This window comes from Malus domestica, chromosome 12, assembly GCF_042453785.1.
Source record: "Malus domestica chromosome 12, GDT2T_hap1".
Classification (NCBI taxonomy): domain Eukaryota; kingdom Viridiplantae; phylum Streptophyta; class Magnoliopsida; order Rosales; family Rosaceae; genus Malus; species Malus domestica.
The window spans coordinates 30075443-30095161 of NC_091672.1; the positions used below are offsets into that span (position 1 = coordinate 30075443).

Sequence of the window (19719 nt, forward strand, 5' to 3'; positions counted from 1 at the left end):
ATCTTTCACAATCAAGTTGACAAGTAGAAACGATTGAATTAATATATTCTTTATGCTTCAAAGAATCTTGGTATATATCTTTTCCATTTGCTTGGGTTTGATCCACAAATTTTTGGTGGTTTTTCGAATTATTTCTAATCATATGATTGAATAAATCAGCGGTAGAACAACGAAAAAAATAAGCTAGGGATGCGCAGGAGGAGGACGAAGGAAGAGTGAAAAGCATTTCCCTAATGCTTTCGTGGTTCTCGTTGTACTTCTGCTGTAAAATTTCACTATAATGTTTCTCGCTCTAATGATGTTGCACATTTTAAGTTCGATTAAGACTAACAAGTATACAATGAACGAGCGAGAGATACTTGGCTCTCTCTTTCAACAATCTTTCTCTTCTTATATCTCTCTTCAATGGATATATCTCCGATCGTATGCAAGAATAGCCCGAGCATTAGCGATAGGCAATGGTGGGAGCCACCAAAAAGATGAAGCTTTGGTAGTTGCAAGTACACAACTAACAACCATTTTATCAACCATTGCAAGGAAAGGGATTGCGAATTACAGGCAGAAAAAAGCAGAGGTAAAGGTACCAAAGATCAATTTTTGCAAGCATAAAACAGCATAACTCAGACGAGCACATCTCCGATTGCCCGCCGGTTGAATACAGCCGGTCTCAACATTCGGGACAGGTCGATATTGAAATTTGAACCCGAAAAAAAATCTTATAAACGATCAACTGAACTCATAAACTGAATAATGCTAAGGGTAGGGAAACAAAATACAAAGGCAATCCTAAGGTGGCAGATTTAACCAACAAGCTAGATATACAACGGGAGCGGAACAAAAGCTTCCCTCCTTATTGTCCACGCACATAGAATGTGCCGCGCTATCATAACCAGAACTACTGAATACCATATTTTCTGGTGCAGATTTGTCGGACCCTTCATTCTTTGCCATCAGCAGCACGCAGCGAACCAAGTTGAACTGGGGCTTGGGTTCCCACAACCTTAGATGAGCCATACACCGAGAGGTCAGCGCCTTGTGCCTTCTCTTTCTCAATCTGTTCCTTGATCCAGAAGTAGGTAATTCTCAGACCATCCTAAATGAACAAAATGAAAATGTGAGTTCAAACTATGACGTAAACAGGGAGCAAATACAAAATCAACAACAATGACCCCCGACTTTAAAGAAACTCGGTGGTTTTAAGAAACTGCAGAATGGGTACTCTCAAGCTATTTACCTTCAACCTCATGGTAGGAGCCCAACCAAGTTTCTCTTTGATCAGTGTGTTGTCTGAGTTACGACCACGGACACCCTCTGGCCCAGGAATGTGCTGGATAGGCAGCTTCTTGTCCTCAAAGCTAAGAACGATCTCAGCCATTTCATTCATGCTAACCATCTCATCACTTCCAATATTCACTGGCTCACGGAAGTCTGACTTCGTCAACCTTAATCATGAAGAGAGGACATAAATTACAAATTTTAAAGGGGTTTCATGTGAAACAACATATACCTAATAAAAATTTGGCCCAAGAAAAACAAATAATGGAAGTTTTTGTACAAGGGCCACGTTAATCTACCATACAATGTTGTAAGGTTCCGCAGATATAAATCGAACACATAACAAAAAGATATTTCAACAATGTAATAAATTCATTTGTCTTCGTATCTAGCACTGTCATACAATTACTTGCAGAAAACGCCCTCTTAACACCTTCAACGTATAATGCAAAAGATTCAAACCAAATCCATAAAGGTTTAAGTTCTATGCTGACTTTATCATAATCAACTAAACTAGACTCCACAAAGCCTTGTGAAAACAGGAAGAAAAAAAAACAATCGATGACAACATCTAAGAACGTCAAGTATTTTGAAGCTTAAACCCTAAAAAAGAAGTGTCGTTCAGCTAGAAAAGTTTTGAAACGAAAAAGTGATAGTAATAAGGTTCTTACCGAAGTACACCTTCTACACATTCATCAATAAAAGTGAAGGATCGGGTCTGAAGTCCATCTCCCCACATCTCAAACTTATCAGTGGCAGTGAGAGTCTTTCTGCAAAATGCAGCAGGAGCCTTCTCCCTTCCACCTACACAACAGATACAAGTGAGCAACACAGATTAGGATAAAAAGCAATAGACCATGCATACTTATCAGCTATCATTGCAATTCAAGTCACCTTTCCAGGTTCCAAAAGGGCCATAAATGTTGTGGAACCTTCCAATACGGCACTCGATTCCAAAGTCTTTGGTGTAGTGCTTGCACAATTCCTCAGTTGCAAGCTTCTCCAGGCCATAAGCATCTTGAGGCTACAAATAAAGGTACAAAAGACTGAATTCATTTAATTCGTTCAAAACTAGAGACCAAAACCATAACCGTAAAGTAACATACCTCTGCAGGCCAGGCATCAGACTCCTTCAAGCTGACATTGGTTTCCAGCTGCTTAAACTCAGGGTAAATACACGCACTAGAAGCATAGAAAAACCTGCAGAAACCCAGATAACAGATAGAGAATTTGAGTATTCGAGTACTTCAAAGCCTTTTGGAGTTAAGGTCCCAACTTTCCAACTCAAACATAAAGCATTCATACACCACATCAAAGTTATAACTGCAAGTTTGGGAGATCAAACCTCTTCACGTCATTGATCCTAGCAGCTTCGACCATGTTGAAACTAATCATGGTATTGTTATAAAATATGACAGAATGGTTGGACTGAATGAAGCCCATTCCGCCCATATCAGCTGCGAGGTTGAACACATGGTCAACATTCTTGGTAACCTTCAAGCAATTATCCATGACCCTGAGGTCGGCAAGATGGAATTCATGGCAGAACATGTCTTCAGTCATGTGCTCATTCTTCTTCCAATCGGAAGCAATAATGTAATGACCCTCATTCTTCAATCTCCGGGCAATGTGGGAGGCGATAAAACCACCTGCCCCGGTAATGGAAATTCGGAGCTTTTCAGAAGGCCAATAAGGCTCCCTCTCAAGGTTCTCATAGGTATACGCACCATACTTAATTTCGCCTGTACTTCCCATTCTGAAAGATTAGATACACAGGAAAAAGATTACCACTTTCGCATTACAATTTATGAGCACCTACAGATTAGTTAACTTGCTTTGCCATACAAGCTCAAAAAGTCATTACTTCTAACAAATCATTAACAATATAAACGAAAACGAACCCCAACCTAACCAACATGAAAATTTCACCCACTAACTAAAATTTCACATCCACTGAGTAGATATTGCAGAGAAATTGAACAATGAAAAAAAATAAAAAATAATAAACCACCCAAGAAAGTTTGGAAAAATGGGAAAAGAGTATAACCAGTACCTACACAAGCAAATTATGATCAAAATATCTACAAATTAATGTAAAGAAAGTATAATTGACCATTTCAGAACCAACCCAAATGAAAACATCCTCAAATCGCATGGAAAAACAATTATATCTTCAAGTTTTTGCTAAAATCAAGTACCTATCTCTCAGTGTATACAAAAGGAATGAAATTTTAGCAGACAACTAGATTACTCCTGCTATACAAACCATCAGAATTCCAAGAATTCAAGAACAGAGAATAATGTTGTTATGAACAAACCCATCAAATGTTACAACCCAGAAAACCCATCAAATGTTACAACAATTGGAACCAGCATGTGAAATAGAGAGAAAGTGAGAGAAACCCAGAAAACCCAGTTGGGAATTTTACCTGAAAAGAGCAAAAGTTTGGAGCTTTGAAGCTTTTGAGGAGTTGGGAAGAAGAAAATGATAGACAAAAGTTGGGTTCGAGGGGATTTATGATATGGGGGTATGGACTCTCAGGTTGTAACGCTCTGCTGCTATATATAGGATATTTGGACACAGCCAACCATACAACGACACTCGTTTATTAATATTAGGGAACTTTAACGAAACGTTTTCGGTATTGTTCACTTTAATGAAAAATTATATTTTTATATTAAAAAGTCAATCATAATACTATTCACTTTACCCTTTATATTGTTCTTATCGTTAAAACTCAAAATTTTCAAGTCATTTTCATTAATTTTCCTTTAATATTATGAGTTTTCCATAAATTATTAAGAGAGATATAGAGAGGCCGTATAAAACTACCAAACTTGTATCGCCATGGAGATACGGATTTAGCCAGTTGGTTATGAGTGTTACTTCACATATCATTTTGTGATTGAGGTCAAATTTATGTATTAAAATTTTGTCTGTTAAATTTTGGGAAATAATTCTTTATTATTAATCTAAAAACTAAAAATTTCAGTATTATATCGAAACATAATTAAGAGTCCCATAAATTAGATTATCAAATTTACCACATCTTGCATATGTGTGTTAGATCATTTAGCTATAAATGAGATCATTTTAGTATTTTTACAATCGAGTTCGATTCTCTTTTTTAGCGAACCAGATTATATTTTTATTAAGAACTTTTTATGAGTCTAAAATTAAAACCATCACGACCCAATTCGAGATGGCAAACCCCAAACACCTCGAGCGCTGGTTATGTGAGAAGTATAGGAAGAGCCACGCAATGAAGATAATCAAGAACATGATGAAGAACATGTGGTAGATGATGCTGAGGAAGAGCACGATGAGAGCAAAGCTCATCAGCAGCTTGGTTACCACGTTATTTGTTTCAAAACCAATGAACAAAGAAAATAATTATTTTCGTTAAATCTGCGTCCAAAAAAAATTATTTTTCATCAAAAATCACTACGTTTTTTTGTGGTAATTTTGCATACAAGTACAAGACTGTTTTTTATAAAATAAAATTTATGAGGGTTCAAAAACAAAGTTTGGGTGTACAAAAAGAAGTAAGATTATCTTCCTTCTTATTTGAACGGTCACGGTTAAATCACGTCAATATTTTATACTAATTTTTATAACAAATGAAAAATAAAATAAAAGAATATAAAAAAAGAAAAGAGAATCCTAGTCTGTATAAAAAACCAATGGTTGTGAAATTCCGGGGTGGCTTCGGAATATAAGGATCCAAGTGAGAGGGCCCCATGACTTGATGGGCCCCACCACGTGTCCAAATGAGAAAGTTCCTAGAAAGATGGACTGAAAGTGCAAAAGGCCTGTTTTTGTTCGGGCCCAAATGAAATAACCTGGAAGGTCCTCTTATCTTAGCAGCTTTCATTTGCTAGCGTACGGAATTCTGTGGATCGTCGGATTGGTTGAGAAAAAAATCCCAACCGTTATTTTTGCCTAACCTGAGTAATCACTCTCCCGACTTCGCCGCACTCTCACCGTCTCTCTCGCTCGACCCGTCTCTCTCGCTCGACCCGTCTCCTCCGCCCGAACCGAATCGACCTCTCATCCTTCCTCTGTCCTCCCACATCAGTGACGTCACCCAAATCCGTCGCCTGAATCGAGCTCTCGGTCTCAGCCCTCACTCCCCCTCGCCGCACAAGGTAAGAAATTCCTGCGATATAAACTCAACCAAAGTTCATGGAGATTGTTTGATTTCGATTTGATTAGTGATTTTGAATATGGGGCTTCGGAATTAGCCACGCCCGATCCTTTAATCATATCTGTTTATTGTTCGGTCAAAAATTAATGTAATTTTTTTATTTAAAATTAAATATAAACAGAACCTAACAAAAACTGATTTAGAAGATTTTCGAGATACTTACAAAGATGATCCGGCGAGGATCCCTGAATTAGGCTTTTTGTTTTGGACCTCGAGTTAAAGAGTGGGCCGTTTGGGCTTACATTAGCACGGCTCATGAGAAACTATGAGCCCGTTGGGCTTACATTATTTAGCGCGTAACTCATAAACATATAATAAAAAATAAATAAAAATAAAATTAGATATTCGATCGCAACTAGAAATCGCACGCAATAAACCGCCGGAAAAAGGATATTTGGTAACTGCGAAGCTGAATCGGAAGCTCAGATTCAAACCCTAGAGGTATGCTGATTCCCAAATTGATTCGATACGCCGTCGTTTTGCAACCCTAGATCCGTCAAAGTTTCATTTTTTCTGCTGTTATCTGATGAGTTGGAATGCTCTGTGTGTGAATTTGATCTTAATTTTATTTTAATTTTTTTTACTGTTAAATGTTTTGTTTGGTTGATTTCTGATTTGTTTATTTGTTTTGTTTGGATTTCAGACTGTCAGTTTATGATTTGAGCATTTGGATGTTTGATTTTTCTGATTGAATGTAGAATTTGAGTGTTTGATTTCAACTGGGAAATTTTTTGGATCCAGATTTTGTTTGCAGGGTGGGAATTAGGCTAATCATTTTCCAGCTAATTTTGAATACTGAATTGGAACTGTTGCCAACTAACTGCATCGTCTTCATTTTCCGATTTTCGATCACTGATATTACTTGTGTGAATTATGTTCTCATTGACATTGGCATCATTGATTCAATTATCTTCATTACATTCATCATTACTTGTGTGAATTATCTTCATTACATTCAAATATCTCGTTGACATTTGCTTATGAGCTTGATGATCTTTCCATAAGATATCGTGTAGTCATAGGAATTGTTCCGCTAGGAATGAGAAGTATATCGATGGGCACTAGTTCTGTACTAAATTAGACTTTCGATGTGGGTGATATTTTTTTCTTCTTTCTTGCTGTAGTCGATAGTAACTTAAAATGGCCGGTAGAGCTAACATCCCCAATAAGAGTTCGGCGCTCATAGCCATGATTGCTGATGAGGTATGGATGGTCTTTTCGGTAATCTTTTGGTTGAAATCTGTTCTTGTATTCTCGATTTGTCTTTCTGATGAGATGATTGTTATCATGTATAGGACACTGTAACCGGATTTTTGCTAGCTGGAGTGGGTAACGTTGACTTGCGAAGAAAGACAAATTATCTTATTGTTGATTCAAGTAAGTTATGAGCTTTATTTATGCACGGGTTTTGAAACTTCATTTATACTGGTCATCTATTTCTAAATATTTGTATGTGGGTAGGTTAGCAGATGGACCAAAATGCCAATTCTAGTATATGGTTACTAGTCTATTAGTCGGATATTTTTGCCATCTAATCCTGTGGGTAAAATGAAAGGGGGAGTAAGGCAAGGGGAAGGAAATCACAAACTTCTAGGAAATGAAATCTATCTAAAATCCATACTTGTTTATCAAGAAAATACAAACAATAAAGGCCGTCATCATTCATTAATGAAGCAAGGTGTAATATTACATTTTGGTCAGTTACGTTTTGGCTGCAGTGACAGCGGTTTGGTGTTCCTTGTGTCTTTCTTCTTGAACGAGAATCACAGAACTTGAAATTGGTCCACAGCCTGGTCCCTTAAATAAAAAGCCTACTTTTCTTTCCTTTTCTGGCTTTTTTTTTTTTTTTTTCTGTAATAACTAATTAATATTTAAAGCAAGGTTTATTGAACGGTGCTGAGTTTCTAACAGTATGTGCTTCCGGTTTTCTTCTCAGAAACAACAGTGAAACAAATCGAAGATGCATTCAAAGAGTTTATGACAAGGGAGGACATTGCAATTGTCTTGATCAGCCAATATGTAAGTTCTTTCTCGTACTTAAAAGTTCGTCAACTGTTATGAATGCGCCTTTTCTGGTTCTCAAGGCAATATCTGTAGTGCCCAAGCGCTTGCCAAACCTTTTAGAATCTATAGCAATCTTTGTATGTAACGCAAACGTATGCACTTCTTCCAAATCAGATGTTGGTTGGGAAATGACCCTGTTCTTCTCTTACCAGGTTGCAAACATGATAAGGTTTCTAGTAGATAGCTACAATAAGCCGGTTCCCGCTATTTTGGAAATCCCGTCCAAGGATCATCCCTATGACCCTGCACACGACTCAGTTCTTTCACGAGTGAAGTACCTCTTCAACACCGAATCTGTGGCATCAGGAAGGCGGTGATCATCTTGTCTTTCGATATGTTTTACCCGAGAGGTAGCCAAAAATAAGTATTGCTTTCGATACTATGTATGTTTTTGCCATTCTGTTCACACCAAGTTCTGTACTCCTCACTGATGGTTGGTTGGTATGTCTTTGTACTTAGGTTCCTTTGTTCCTAAAACCTTATCTATAAAATACCATTTCAAACTCTCTGTCATTTTATTCTCCTTGTAATAATCACCATGTAAAAGGACAAGTCTATTATTTATATATGTTGTCTTTTTTTGGGAATTTTCACATGTACAGAGAAAAACGCTTCAAACCTCAATACGTCAAGGATGCAACTATTTACACTTATTACGTAGAAAAGTTGAAACACACGATATTACGAGATTGGTTTGGAGCGCACTAGTGTAGCGTGTGTATTCCAGCTCAATGTAAGATACTAAGATTCGGCTGACATGGAAGATTGACAAAAAAATTTGTTTACGCGTCACGGGTTTAGCTGTTATGTGGCGTTCTGACTTAATAATTGATATTACAGTATTAGAGCACATTATTGAAGTTGGACGTCATGTGACGGTAAATCTATTTTATGCAAGTTGCTCTCTGATGGGAGAACCTTTGTTTAACTCACAGCGATCGTGAATGGATTAGCTTGAAAGTAAATGAAAATGTTTTAATTCTAACCCAGATCATCAAAGAAATATTCAAAGAGCCACCACCAATTTTCACATTATTTTCTTTCACCAATGAGATAAGAGATAAAATATTGGCCTCATAAAATATTAATATACAAAAGAGGTCTCGATTAATCTGAATTTATATTCTCTCCCATGTCTTACTGTGCGGAATTTTAATAACCAGAAATTTGGACTCTTCATTTGTGTGGAAGAGAGATTAGAGTTCTTAATTTGTGTGAGGTGGACCAACGAAAGCAATTAATGAAGACTTTCAAATTCAATTTGAGAAATTCAAATTGTCTGATCTTGGAATTTCGAACAGTAAGATCGGAAGAAGACCTCTATTCAATTAATACTAGCCAATAAACACTGTGTGTGTGAACAATTTCATTTTATTTTTTGTTTTTTTATTAAGGAGTGTGATTAGTTTTTAAAATTTTAAAAAGAGTGAAAAATTGATGGTGAGACAATTTCTCTTAATAAGTGCATATTTTATCTTAATATTACATAATTACTATTTTATCATTTTTATGTAAATATTGTGTATCAAACGTGAGTAAAATAGAAAAAATAGGGATATGATTGTCATTTTCTCAAAGAGATACAAAATTACTATTTTACCCTCCTCATGTAAGTATTGTGTATCAAAAGTGAGGGCAAAATAGAAAAAAAAGACAAAAGATACAAAATTACTATTCAACCATTCAGTATTGTGTATAAAAAATAAGGACAAAATTAAAAAAAAAGGACAAAAATTTGACAAGGAAAGTTCTCTTACTATTAGTATAGATAACATTTTTCTGTCCATCAAATGAAAAAAGGACACGTATTTTTATTAATTATTATTTATTTTAAATTCATTTGGGACCTATATTTGGTGGTGGTGGTGGCACAAAGAGAAAGAGACAAATGGGACTTTTTTTTTGTCCTTTGGATGCCTTAAAAGAGAGAACATAATGGGCCCCACAAACAAATGGGCCCAACAAAATGTGTGGGGGTAGTTTAGAGTTTATCCACAAATGGACGGCGCCAGCGTCGCTTCAATGCCCATCCACTTGGAAAGGCTCCATCTGCAGTCTTTTCAATTCACTCATTGCCTCTTGTTGTTTTATTTTTTTTCTTTTTTTTTTGGAAAACACTCATTGCCTCTTGTTTGGTATGCTTTTTGTTTTTGTTTTTTTGTTTTTTTTTTTTTGTCAAAGCTTTTGTTTTTGTTTTGGATGTGAAGGAAGAAGTCTGTCTCTTTGTATCAACATGCATGAGAAATGAATTTCGAGACGTTATTTTAATATTATTTCGAGTTAATTAAGTACTGTTATGTAAAAAAAAACAAAACGTATTTACTGAGAATTAAGATAATAGTTTATTGGTATCTTTTTATTTCGTGCATTGTTTGTTTTGACTTGAATTCGGAACGTAATAAGAAGTCGTTTTTTATTATCAACGTATATGAAAAATAAGTCCCTTTTGAGGAGAGGGGAATTGAAGTTCCCTTGCAACAAAAGAAATCAAAGCAAAATATGTTACGTAATATAAAGGAGAGGAAATTAAGACTTTTTTTGTTTGTTAACAAAATCCAACTCAATTGAAATCTAGATTAGCTTTTCTATCTAGACGATGATTTAAACCACTCTAAACATGGCAGAGGAATCAAAGTCACCTTGAAACTCTTACAATATTTTCTAACAAACAAAGGGATTAAACTCCAGTAAATCTTTAAAACTTTTTTCTAACAAACTTGGGTCTAAAGGCTCCAATCATTAAAGGAGAAACTTGAATATAGAAAAACGACACATTTCTCCGATCAGCTGACCTAATGCATGCGTAGATTGAAATCAATGTAATTCAAACACATTCGATCAACCAAAAGGAAAACTTCCCTATCCAATATTCTTCTGAAGTTTTCTTATTTCAAGGACCCCACAGAATATTAATCATCCACGTTTAATATTAATTTAGGCTAAATACCAAATAATAAATAATATTCAACCAAAATATAATGACTTGTTATCCAACTTTAAGGATCCAAATCGGATAAAATCCTTGACCAAAACTAGAAAGCAAGACAATAGGAGAGAGAAACAGAGAGAGAGAGAGAGAGAGAGAGAGAGAAAGAGAGAGATGGATAGGGTGTTTTCAGTGGAGGAGGAAATGTCCGACCTGCTGTGGTCTTCCACAGCGCCGCCGGACAATGGCGGAGCAGACGACGACAACTTGTCTAAGTTGAACCGGAGTGCATCGGAGTGGGCCTTCCAGCGTTTTCTCCAAGAAGCTTCTTCCTACTCCCCCTCGCCATCGCCGACGCCGCCGCCACCTCCGCATCCTTCTTCTTCTTCTTCTACAGCTCACCATCACGACCAAAACGACGTTGAAGAGATTAAGATGATCAATGCCCACCACCATAACGCCACTCACACTCACTACAACAATATGCGGCCGCCTAATGTCACCGTCGATTCCGATGAGTACCGGGCGTTCCTGAAGACCAAGCTCGACCTCGCCTGCGCCGCCGTGGCTATGTCGCGGGAGGTTCGTCCTTTCTCTCTTTCTGGGCATTTTATTCTCATGGTTTCATTTTCTCGTTTGCTCTGCTTTTCCGAGAAAATATGGTCAAAGTCAGACCAATGGGTTGGGAATGAGCTTAACTTCTGTTTGGTTGCTGAGAAAGTTAAAGGAAACAAAAATAGGAGTTTTAACGAAACACTTTCGATACTGTTCACAAATGATATTTTTATTTTAAAAAATCACTTCTAGTATTAGGATTCGTTTGCATGTCCTTTTAAAATGGCTGAAAGCGCTTTTAGAGAAAGTGTTTATGGGTTTAAAAAACACTTTAAGTGTTTCCCGTAAGAAGTATCAGTTATGTCGCTTATTTCAGGAAGTATTTTAAGTGATTTTTTAGGATTTATTTGTATTTTTACTAAGAATTGGTTCCAAAAACATTTTCAGCAAAAGCTCTTTCAATTATTTTTAAAGTATATCCAAACGAGCTCTTATTCCCTTAAAACACATTTTTATTCCTATGATTAAAACTCAAAGTTTTCAAATCATTTTTATTAATTTTTTTAAAAAAAAAAAAAACTTGAAACCTATCATTTATTTATTTTTGTGAGTGGAAAGTTTACCTAAAGTAAGCTGCTTTCTACTTTTGTGAATGGACAATTCAATATTTAAAGTTTCATTCTTTTTGCTTATAGCTTTTTTCTCGGTATCCAAACAGAGTCTATCCTTTGGGGTTGTTTTTTAGGAAACATTACAGTTATGTTCATAGGCGTTTTTGTTAGAAGTAGTTTTATTATAAACATGTCAAAACAATTATTAAAAATTTGAGTGTTTTTTTAAGAAAGAAAATGGATTCTTTTTAGATCCCTTCCACCTAATCCTCCTCATCAAACAATCCAGACCTTTGAAATTTGATCCAACTGCTAAAAATACGGGCCCACCTTAAAAGTTGTAATAACTTTAGTCGTTTGATCAAATTTCAAAGGTCCAAATGATTTGATGAAGAGGATTAGGTGAAAGGGATCCGGAGATGATCCTACCTGACAGGTGCTTTCCAAAAAAGTACATCTACTCGAAGTGTTTATAACTGGTTGGTTGGTTAACTTGGTTTGTTTCATACGTTTGAATATTATTTGACGGAGCTAAAATGGAAAGGAAAGAAAGAAAACTTATTGCCACAAAAGGATGAATTTTTTGAAAGCAAAAGCAGGGCTGAGGGCCACCAACCGTGGCTGAAATCCAACGGTCAAAATATGTGTTGACGCTGAGTGTTTATACCCTGTAGGTACTCAAGAAAAACCGCTTAGCTACCGCGTAGTGCTAAAACTAAAACATGAACAATTGAAGCATGGTTTTGAAGTCCGAGTGAAACAGAACAGATGAATGTGTTTTCCCAAAGGAACTTTCTGTGGTAGGGTTCTAAAGATCAAGTAATCTTTTCGAACGCCCATTTTTTGATAGAAACAGAGTTGAAAGCCATACCTTTTTTTTTATTTTCTAGTAAAACGCCGATTCTCCTGTTGAGATCTAATTCGATCTTCATGAATTTCTCGAGAATTTTTCTTACGAAGTTATGTTATGTATAGACAAGTGCTCGCTGATATGTTCTGGTCGTGTCAATAGGGATCGTTGGTGAAAGCACAAGAATCTGCGGTTTTAGCTGACAGCGGATCACACGCTTCAAGTACTTCACAACTCGGATCTGAAGCCCCTTCGAAAGGTTTCCATTTAAACAAAAACATGTTCATAATTCGCATGTACTTCTGCTTTTGTGCTAGATAATGTTGTTAGTATGTCATATATATGTTTTTTTACTATTTTTACCTATGTAGGAGCTGGGTATGATATATCCAGGTCAAATGATAAGAATGCTCATGCACCACTTGGTGTCATTCCTTCGTTACCTTCGACGAAATATAGATCCGCTATCCCAGTAAGGCAGGCAACTAGCGGATCATCGAGAGAAATGACAGACGATGAGGAAGCTGAAGGTGAAACTGCAATGAATGAGAATATGGACCCTGCTGATGTCAAACGCGTGAGGAGGTAACAGCGGCATCTGATTTTCTGGTTGTAATAAGCACAGCCTGATCTCCATCTCTTAGTTATTGATTCAAATGTTTGGCTTCAAATGCGTTTGGTTTCATTGCCTTTCGCTAATTCATCCCGCCTTTTCCAGAATGCTGTCTAATAGAGAGTCAGCTAGACGCTCGAGAAGAAGAAAGCAGGCACATGTGACTGATCTTGAGGGACAGGTTTGTTCCTTTTTTCTCGGCTTCCTGTTTTATCTCTGTCTTTTGGTCTTCGATAGATTTCCTAACGCAATTTTCTTTGTAGGTATCTCAATTAAGAGTCGAGAACTCCTCTCTGTTGAAGCGTCTGACTGATTCGGACAAGAAGTACAACGAAGTGGCAGTTGACAATAGAGTTTTAAAAGCTGATATCGAAACATTGAGAGCAAAGGTAACCCTGTCTTCAGAACTGCTCGAAAGTTAAATGCCTTGGTAACTGGTTCCTCGAAGGCTCTTAGAACATGAACCGAAAATAATCATATAAACTTTGTTACTTCATTTGTGACTAAATTCCAGGTAACGATGGCTGAGGAGATGGTGAAAAGATTTACTGGGTCGAACCCCATGTTCCACGCTATGTCAGAGGTGTCATCAATCGGCATGCCACCATTTGATGGAAGCCCTTCAGAGGCATCAATAGACGCTGCTGTTCCGGAGCAAGATGACCCAAATCATCACTTCTTTCAACCTGCTTCTAATAACCCTATACCAACTCATGACCCGAGAGTCAAGAATGATTCTGCAGACGTTCCTTCCGTTGAAAATGTGCAGAAGAATTCTGCAGCAACATCATCAGCAGATGTGTCGGGGAACAAGATGGGACGAACACCTTCCCTTCAGCGAGTTGCTAGCTTAGAGCATCTGCAAAAGCGGATAAGGGGCGGAAACCCCTCCAATTGGGAGCAGTAGTTACAAACAGAGTGATCTACGCACGAGGAAAGATCGACTAAAGGATGCTTTGAACAACCATTGTATTGCCTCGTTACTTTTGGATTAGTCATGTAAACAACGCTATTCTTCATCTGCACTACACTGAATTAAACAGTTCGATACTTTTAGCACTTTCAATTTTTCTTGTCATGCACGGAACAGATTATACGCACATTTTCGTGGCCTTCTTTGACGCAGCATCAAATTTTACAACTCGAACAAATTCTATAGGAAAATAAAGAACAAATCATTCGACACTGATCTTCAAGTCATTCGGAACATATTGCTAATGGCTTGAAGTTTGAACCGAACTCCAACCGGCTTTGTTTTCGATTCCCTTAACCTTCATTTCCTGTCTTACCATCTCCACATCCTCCCACCTTTCAGCAAAAGCATAAACGTTCGACAATGCTACATAGTCCTCACTCTTTGGAGTTGAATCCACGTAACTCTGTGTGAACTGTACACAGAGCAGCTTCTTCCCCACCTTCTCTCCCATTGCAACATCCCCATGGAGATTGCAAGCACTTAGCAAACTCCTCCACAAGACGGCATCAGGTTCAACTGGCATCCCTACTATAAACTCATAGGCTTCTTTCAAGTGCCCTCCGCGGCTAAGCATGTCGACAATGCAGCCATAATGTTGCATCCGAGGCACGACATCAAACTTGCTCTTCATCAAATGGAACAAATGGAGGCCTTCTTCAACGAGACCTGAATGGCAACAAGCCGAAAGCAAGCCGGTGAAAGTCACTGCATTGGGTTTTATTCCAGAACCCTGCATTACATCCAAAAGCTCCAATGCTTCATTTCCCTTGCCGTGAATGGCTAGCCCGGTCGCCATTGCTGTCCAAGTCAATACATTCTTCTCTTTCATTCGCTTGAAAACGGAGAAAGCGCTATCAACACATCCGCATTTCGAGTACATATCAACAAGGCCAGTCCCCATAAACACATCATTGTCAGGAACACACATTGTCTTCTCCACATAACCATGTACACAAGCCCCCGTTTCCAACACACCTAGCTGAGACGCCGCAGAAAGAACACAAACCATTGTAGTATCCGTAGGTTTCACCCCACAAACATCATCCAACATGTCCCGAAACAACACCAACGCATCGCGGGCACTCACTCTTTGCGAACAATACCCCGTGATCATTGCGTTCCACGTAACACAACTTCTCACAGGCATTTCATCAAACACATTCCGTGCCGAAACAACATCTTCATTACTACCATAATAATGTATTAACGTTGTTGGCACCGAAATATTTGATACGACATCATGTTTCACAATCCGACCATGTATCTGTCTGCCTAGTAACAACGTTGGAACTGAAGGCAATCTAGCACAAGCTCCAAGAACAAAAATGTAAGTAGAATCATCAAAAACTAAGGTTGATTTAGAAACCCAATTGGCAAAAACAAGAAGTGAATCTCTGGGTTGGGAGCATCTGATCAAAGTGTTTAGGAGGAACAAGTTTGGTTCTTGAAAGTGTTGGAATACCAAACGGGCATAAAGGTTGGTGCTTTTTGGGGATGATAAGGCAGAGTATTGCTGGATGAGTTTGGCATGGAGGGAGGGAGATTTGAGGCCATTGGTGATTAATTGGGCATGGATTTTTTTGAGTTGGTGCGTGGATTTTAGGTTTAGGTTTAGGTTTAGGAGAGAGAGAGCTCTGGCTCTTGGGAGATGGTGCATGTGAGTCCTTGAAAGTGAACTTCAAATGGTGAAGTTAGTGCTCTTGCTAATAAAAGCTAATAAGTGACGAATAATATGGATGTCTGCAATAGAAAATAATCGGAGTAGCTGTGTAGACGTGAGTTAGATCAGTTGGTCAGAGTAACGTATTTATTTTTTCACTCAAGTTCGAACTTTATTTATAAAAATTGCAAAAAGACCTCAAACAAACGAAAATGCGACCATTTGATCAATATCTATAGAATGGCTAACGAAGACGTCGGATTTCATAAGTCATTTTTTAGAGGCTACACACTTAATATTTTTTAATAAATGACAATAAATAGCTTCTTATATGAGTCATTCATCTTTACATGACAACGTAACATCATTTCATTCAATTTAAAGATCATTCTCAATTTGACTATTGATCATAAAAATATTACATATTATCATTAACTGTCGATTTTCTCAATGCATTAAAAAGAATGAATGAGTCAAACTATAATATTTGTGTTGTAAAATAATACCACATAATGTGAGGAACAGTGACATTTTACATATAAAGGGGTTACGTATTACTCTTCATATCCCACTAAAGCCACTAAGTTCATTTATCCAAACTTTTGAAATTTGATTCAACAGTTACAATTATTATAACTTTTAAGAAACTCCTCTTTGTAACCGTTGAATTAAATTTCAAGTGACCAAATGAGTGAACTTGTTAACTTTTGATGGGAGAGATCCGGAGATCATAAATATGAGAATTTATTGTAATAACTCAGAAGGATCAAACTTTGGTAGCCCATGTGAAAAGCACTGGTCAATATTTATACCCAAAGGTCCCACCTTTCCCTTATTTTTTTCTTCTTTTGGCTGGAGCCGCCTTCCCCTTCAATTTCATGTTATCTAATCTTCCACACCCCGAAACACACAAAATTCAAGAAAATCTCCAAAACCTTCAAAAACCCAGAAGCCAAAAATCAGATAACGTAATTAACAAAAATCAAATTCATGGAGATATCATCTTTTACTCTGTCCACTCCAAGATCCCCACTTTTTCTCCCTTTCCAATCGTCCCAATCCACCTTCTTGTCCAGCAATGGCACCACCTCTTTGTCCTTCAGCAAAAGCACTGTCAGTGGCAGTGCTTTGGTTCTGAGCAGAAGCAGAACGAGAACCGAGAGAGCCCAGAAGGGTATGACGTGTAACGCTCTGTTTGGTCTGGGGATGCCGGAGCTTGTGGTTATAGCCGGTGTGGCGGCTCTGGTTTTTGGGCCCAAGAAGTTGCCTGAAGTGGGGAAGAGTATTGGGAAGACTGTCAAGAGCTTCCAGCAGGTTGGTTTCTTTTCAACCGGATCTGTTTGGTTCTCGAGAAAAATTATGAACTTTATTGCTTATTGGATTGTTTTTATTGTTAGTGTTGTTCGTGTATTTGGGAATTGGAAGAAATTCAGTAGTTTTATGTATCTAAATAGGGATTTTGTTCTTGGGAAAATTTATTCAATTTCTGGAATTATTGTTACACTAGCTTTAGTTTCAGTGGAAAAAAAAGGAATAAAAGAAGCAAAATTGGGTAATTATGTTTGAGGATGTTGTGTTAAAATGGGAAGTTAAATGTCAAATTAGGAAGAACAAAATGACATGCCATGCTTGCACTACGCGTGCTGGACTCTAGTCGAAGAACATGCTTGTTATTGGAAGAACATGCTTGTTAGTGGCAATAATCGATAGGAGAAAACACTATGTGTAAGAAGGGGGAAGAAGAATTGAAGTCACTTTAAAATGGAGTGAATTCAGTGGGATAGCTTTATTGGTGATTAGGTAACTAAATGCCTTATACTTCGGCCGTTAAATGGCGAAAAGTTGGAATTCTAATATTCCATTTACTTTAATTTCCGGCTTTGTGTTGTTACGAGTAGGGCAACTCTTGAAATGTTGTAGATTGTTGATTATTGTGGAGTTGTACGTTTTAAGAAGTTGTTTCTGCCTTGTGTATGACTTTTGGTTTAAGTAACTGTACATTCGTTGGTGCCTCCATATTGGAGAAAGAAACTAGGGTAACCTCTCAGTCGTATTAGATTTCACAGTGATTTTTGTTGTGAACATATTGTTTTCATCTAAGGTAGTCCTCAGAAGTTTCGGTACTGAAGGTAAAAGATTTCAGAGTTATAACATAGTTCGAAATGATGACGATAGGAAGGAAAACAAATACAATTGTAACTCTTGCTGTTGTTTATGAGTAACAAACGTTAAGCGGGCAAAATGCAACTCCTTTGCATTCTCCCCGTTTTTGCTCTCTTGGAGTGAACAATGTGAATCGCAAAATTTTGAGTGATCAAAATGTGGGGTCTATTTTCAAATAATTATTACATATCTCTAGGGGCTTTATACATCTTGGGGAAGGGGGGGAAAGGGAAAATATGTCTTTGAATTTGCCTTTATGCAGTATGGTCTGAAATTCAGTTGGTCATTGAAAGTTAGCATATATTAACGAACAAATTAGTTTTTAGTTTAGTCGTATGGAACCTTTAATGTTATGTTTACTGTGTTTTATTTTGAAGTGTGTGCTGTGGGAATCGGGAGAACGGGAGAAGGATTAAATGATTATGGGCAGATGGATGCATATAGACATCAAATTCAAATAGTTGATTATGTTGCACATATACTCAGTTTGAAGTTTCATTTTTTGGTCACCAAGTACAACTCTCTCTAGGATTCCGAAGATATTTTTTACTTTAGCGTAAGCATAAAGTCTTCTAGTTGGATATTCTTTTTCTTTTTAAGTAATAAGGACGACAATGGAAGCGTTTTCATAAGTTGTTAAAAACAAGGAGACAGATTTGGCTCATTTAGTTGTTGATCGGTAGGGTATCTAAAAGTAATAGTCTAATCATTACATATCCAAATAATTTCGGTATATGCCTATGTTGAACGATCAAATTCCAAGGAATGCTGAGCAGTAGGCACGTTACCAAAAAGTTTAGTTCATAGTGTAATCGATTAAGCACTCGTAAATGAGGAGTAAGAAAAGAAATAAGGATGCATTATTTATGCATCTAACCCTTTTATTTGATTGGGGTATGGTTTATTTGTGTATGTGGCAGCACACAATCGAAGACTGATTTAAATGTTGCTTCTTTCTTCAGTGAGCTTAATTAAGTGAATAACGTAATCACTAGAAATTTTGAACCCAGTGATACACCTCGCGGTGCTTATACCTGTCACCTATCGAAGTTCTGTTCTTCTTATAACTAATAATTATCTCGTTTGGTCCAGCCTCCTTTTCTGTGCTTCTCATAATTCATAAAGAGTGTATTTGAATCCTCTGTAAATCTTGCAGGCAGCAAAGGAGTTCGAGACAGAGCTTAAAAAAGAACCCGAGGGCCTCACAGAGACACCGACCGCGGTGAGTGAAGAAGAAAAACAAGAAGCCAAGGTCCCAAGCTCACAGGAAAACGCATGAGGTTTTAGTGATCACTCAATCCGACACATTCTCTATTTTTTGTTGTGCTGTAAGTTTAGAACAAGAATAATGCAGATCAGTATTCTCGTTCTTTATTAATCTACTTGTAGTGTTCTGCGAATATGCCAAGTTAGATCACCTGAATATCGTTTCTTTTCATCGGAAGGGATTTGTAGCTTAGTTGATTAAGCGCATTTATCCTTGGTTAGACCCGAACACCTGAGTTCGAATCCTACCCCCGCACCATCACTTGTATCAGAAAACTCCTTTCTTTAGTTAAGGATAGCTTTGCACTTTGCCCTCTCTCGTCAACTCAAACTGCCTTCTTAAAATTTGTCCAAATTGTGTGCCCCTTCTATTGTGTTGGTGTTGCCAACCATGCTCATTAGGTGAAAATGGCTTTTTATTCAAAACGGTCTCTAAGATTGTTATATAACTCCTCATGATAGTCCCTAAGATTTGAACTTGATAGAAGTGGGCCTTGAGTTGTCCACAGTCAATTTGAAATTGATAGAAGCAGATCTTGAGTTGTCCACCAT

At 37.4% G+C, this 19719-nt stretch overlaps 5 protein-coding genes across 6 annotated transcripts; 3 read left to right on the forward strand and 2 right to left on the reverse strand.

Annotated features, from left to right (window-relative positions):
- Positions 1 to 805: 805 nt before the first annotated feature.
- On the reverse strand, positions 806 to 3764 carry LOC103430505 (GDP-mannose 3,5-epimerase 2). Its single transcript, NM_001328910.1, is given in 7 exon segments — positions 806 to 1093; positions 1235 to 1442; positions 1947 to 2079; positions 2170 to 2299; positions 2382 to 2475; positions 2621 to 3031; positions 3705 to 3764. Coding segments are annotated over 6 exon segments (1131 nt in total). The 5' UTR covers position 3031; positions 3705 to 3764; the 3' UTR covers positions 806 to 937.
- Positions 3765 to 5054: 1290 nt separating this feature from the next.
- On the forward strand, positions 5055 to 8134 carry LOC103430504 (V-type proton ATPase subunit F). Of its 2 annotated transcripts, none has more exons than XM_008368649.4 (5): positions 5055 to 5424; positions 6608 to 6686; positions 6779 to 6860; positions 7420 to 7502; positions 7700 to 8134. In XM_008368649.4, the coding sequence occupies exons 2-5, from the start codon at positions 6624 to 6626 to the stop codon at positions 7862 to 7864; spliced, it is 393 nt and encodes a 130-aa protein (XP_008366871.1). In that variant the 5' UTR covers positions 5055 to 5424; positions 6608 to 6623; the 3' UTR covers positions 7865 to 8134. The 2 variants fall into 2 exon arrangements, with proteins under 2 accessions (XP_008366871.1, XP_008366870.1); XM_008368648.3 differs by having other exon boundaries at positions 5177 to 5924.
- A 2320-nt stretch (positions 8135 to 10454) lies between these two features.
- On the forward strand, positions 10455 to 14168 carry LOC114820071 (light-inducible protein CPRF2-like). The gene is made up of 6 exons (XM_029090141.2): positions 10455 to 11055; positions 12652 to 12748; positions 12861 to 13074; positions 13208 to 13283; positions 13366 to 13491; positions 13617 to 14168. The coding sequence occupies exons 1-6, from the start codon at positions 10648 to 10650 to the stop codon at positions 14007 to 14009; spliced, it is 1314 nt and encodes a 437-aa protein (XP_028945974.1). The 5' UTR covers positions 10455 to 10647; the 3' UTR covers positions 14010 to 14168.
- Positions 14129 to 15805, reverse strand: LOC114820070 (pentatricopeptide repeat-containing protein At3g18970). Its single transcript, XM_029090140.2, has one exon. The coding sequence runs from the start codon at positions 15733 to 15735 to the stop codon at positions 14317 to 14319; it is 1419 nt and encodes a 472-aa protein (XP_028945973.1). The 5' UTR covers positions 15736 to 15805; the 3' UTR covers positions 14129 to 14316.
- Positions 15806 to 16500: 695 nt separating this feature from the next.
- LOC103451031 (sec-independent protein translocase protein TATA, chloroplastic) lies at positions 16501 to 19301 on the forward strand. Its single transcript, XM_008390456.3, has 2 exons — positions 16501 to 17052; positions 19058 to 19301. Exons 1-2 carry the CDS (start codon positions 16729 to 16731, stop codon positions 19178 to 19180), a joined length of 447 nt encoding a protein of 148 aa, XP_008388678.2. The 5' UTR covers positions 16501 to 16728; the 3' UTR covers positions 19181 to 19301.
- The last annotated feature ends 418 nt before the right edge of the window (positions 19302 to 19719 follow it).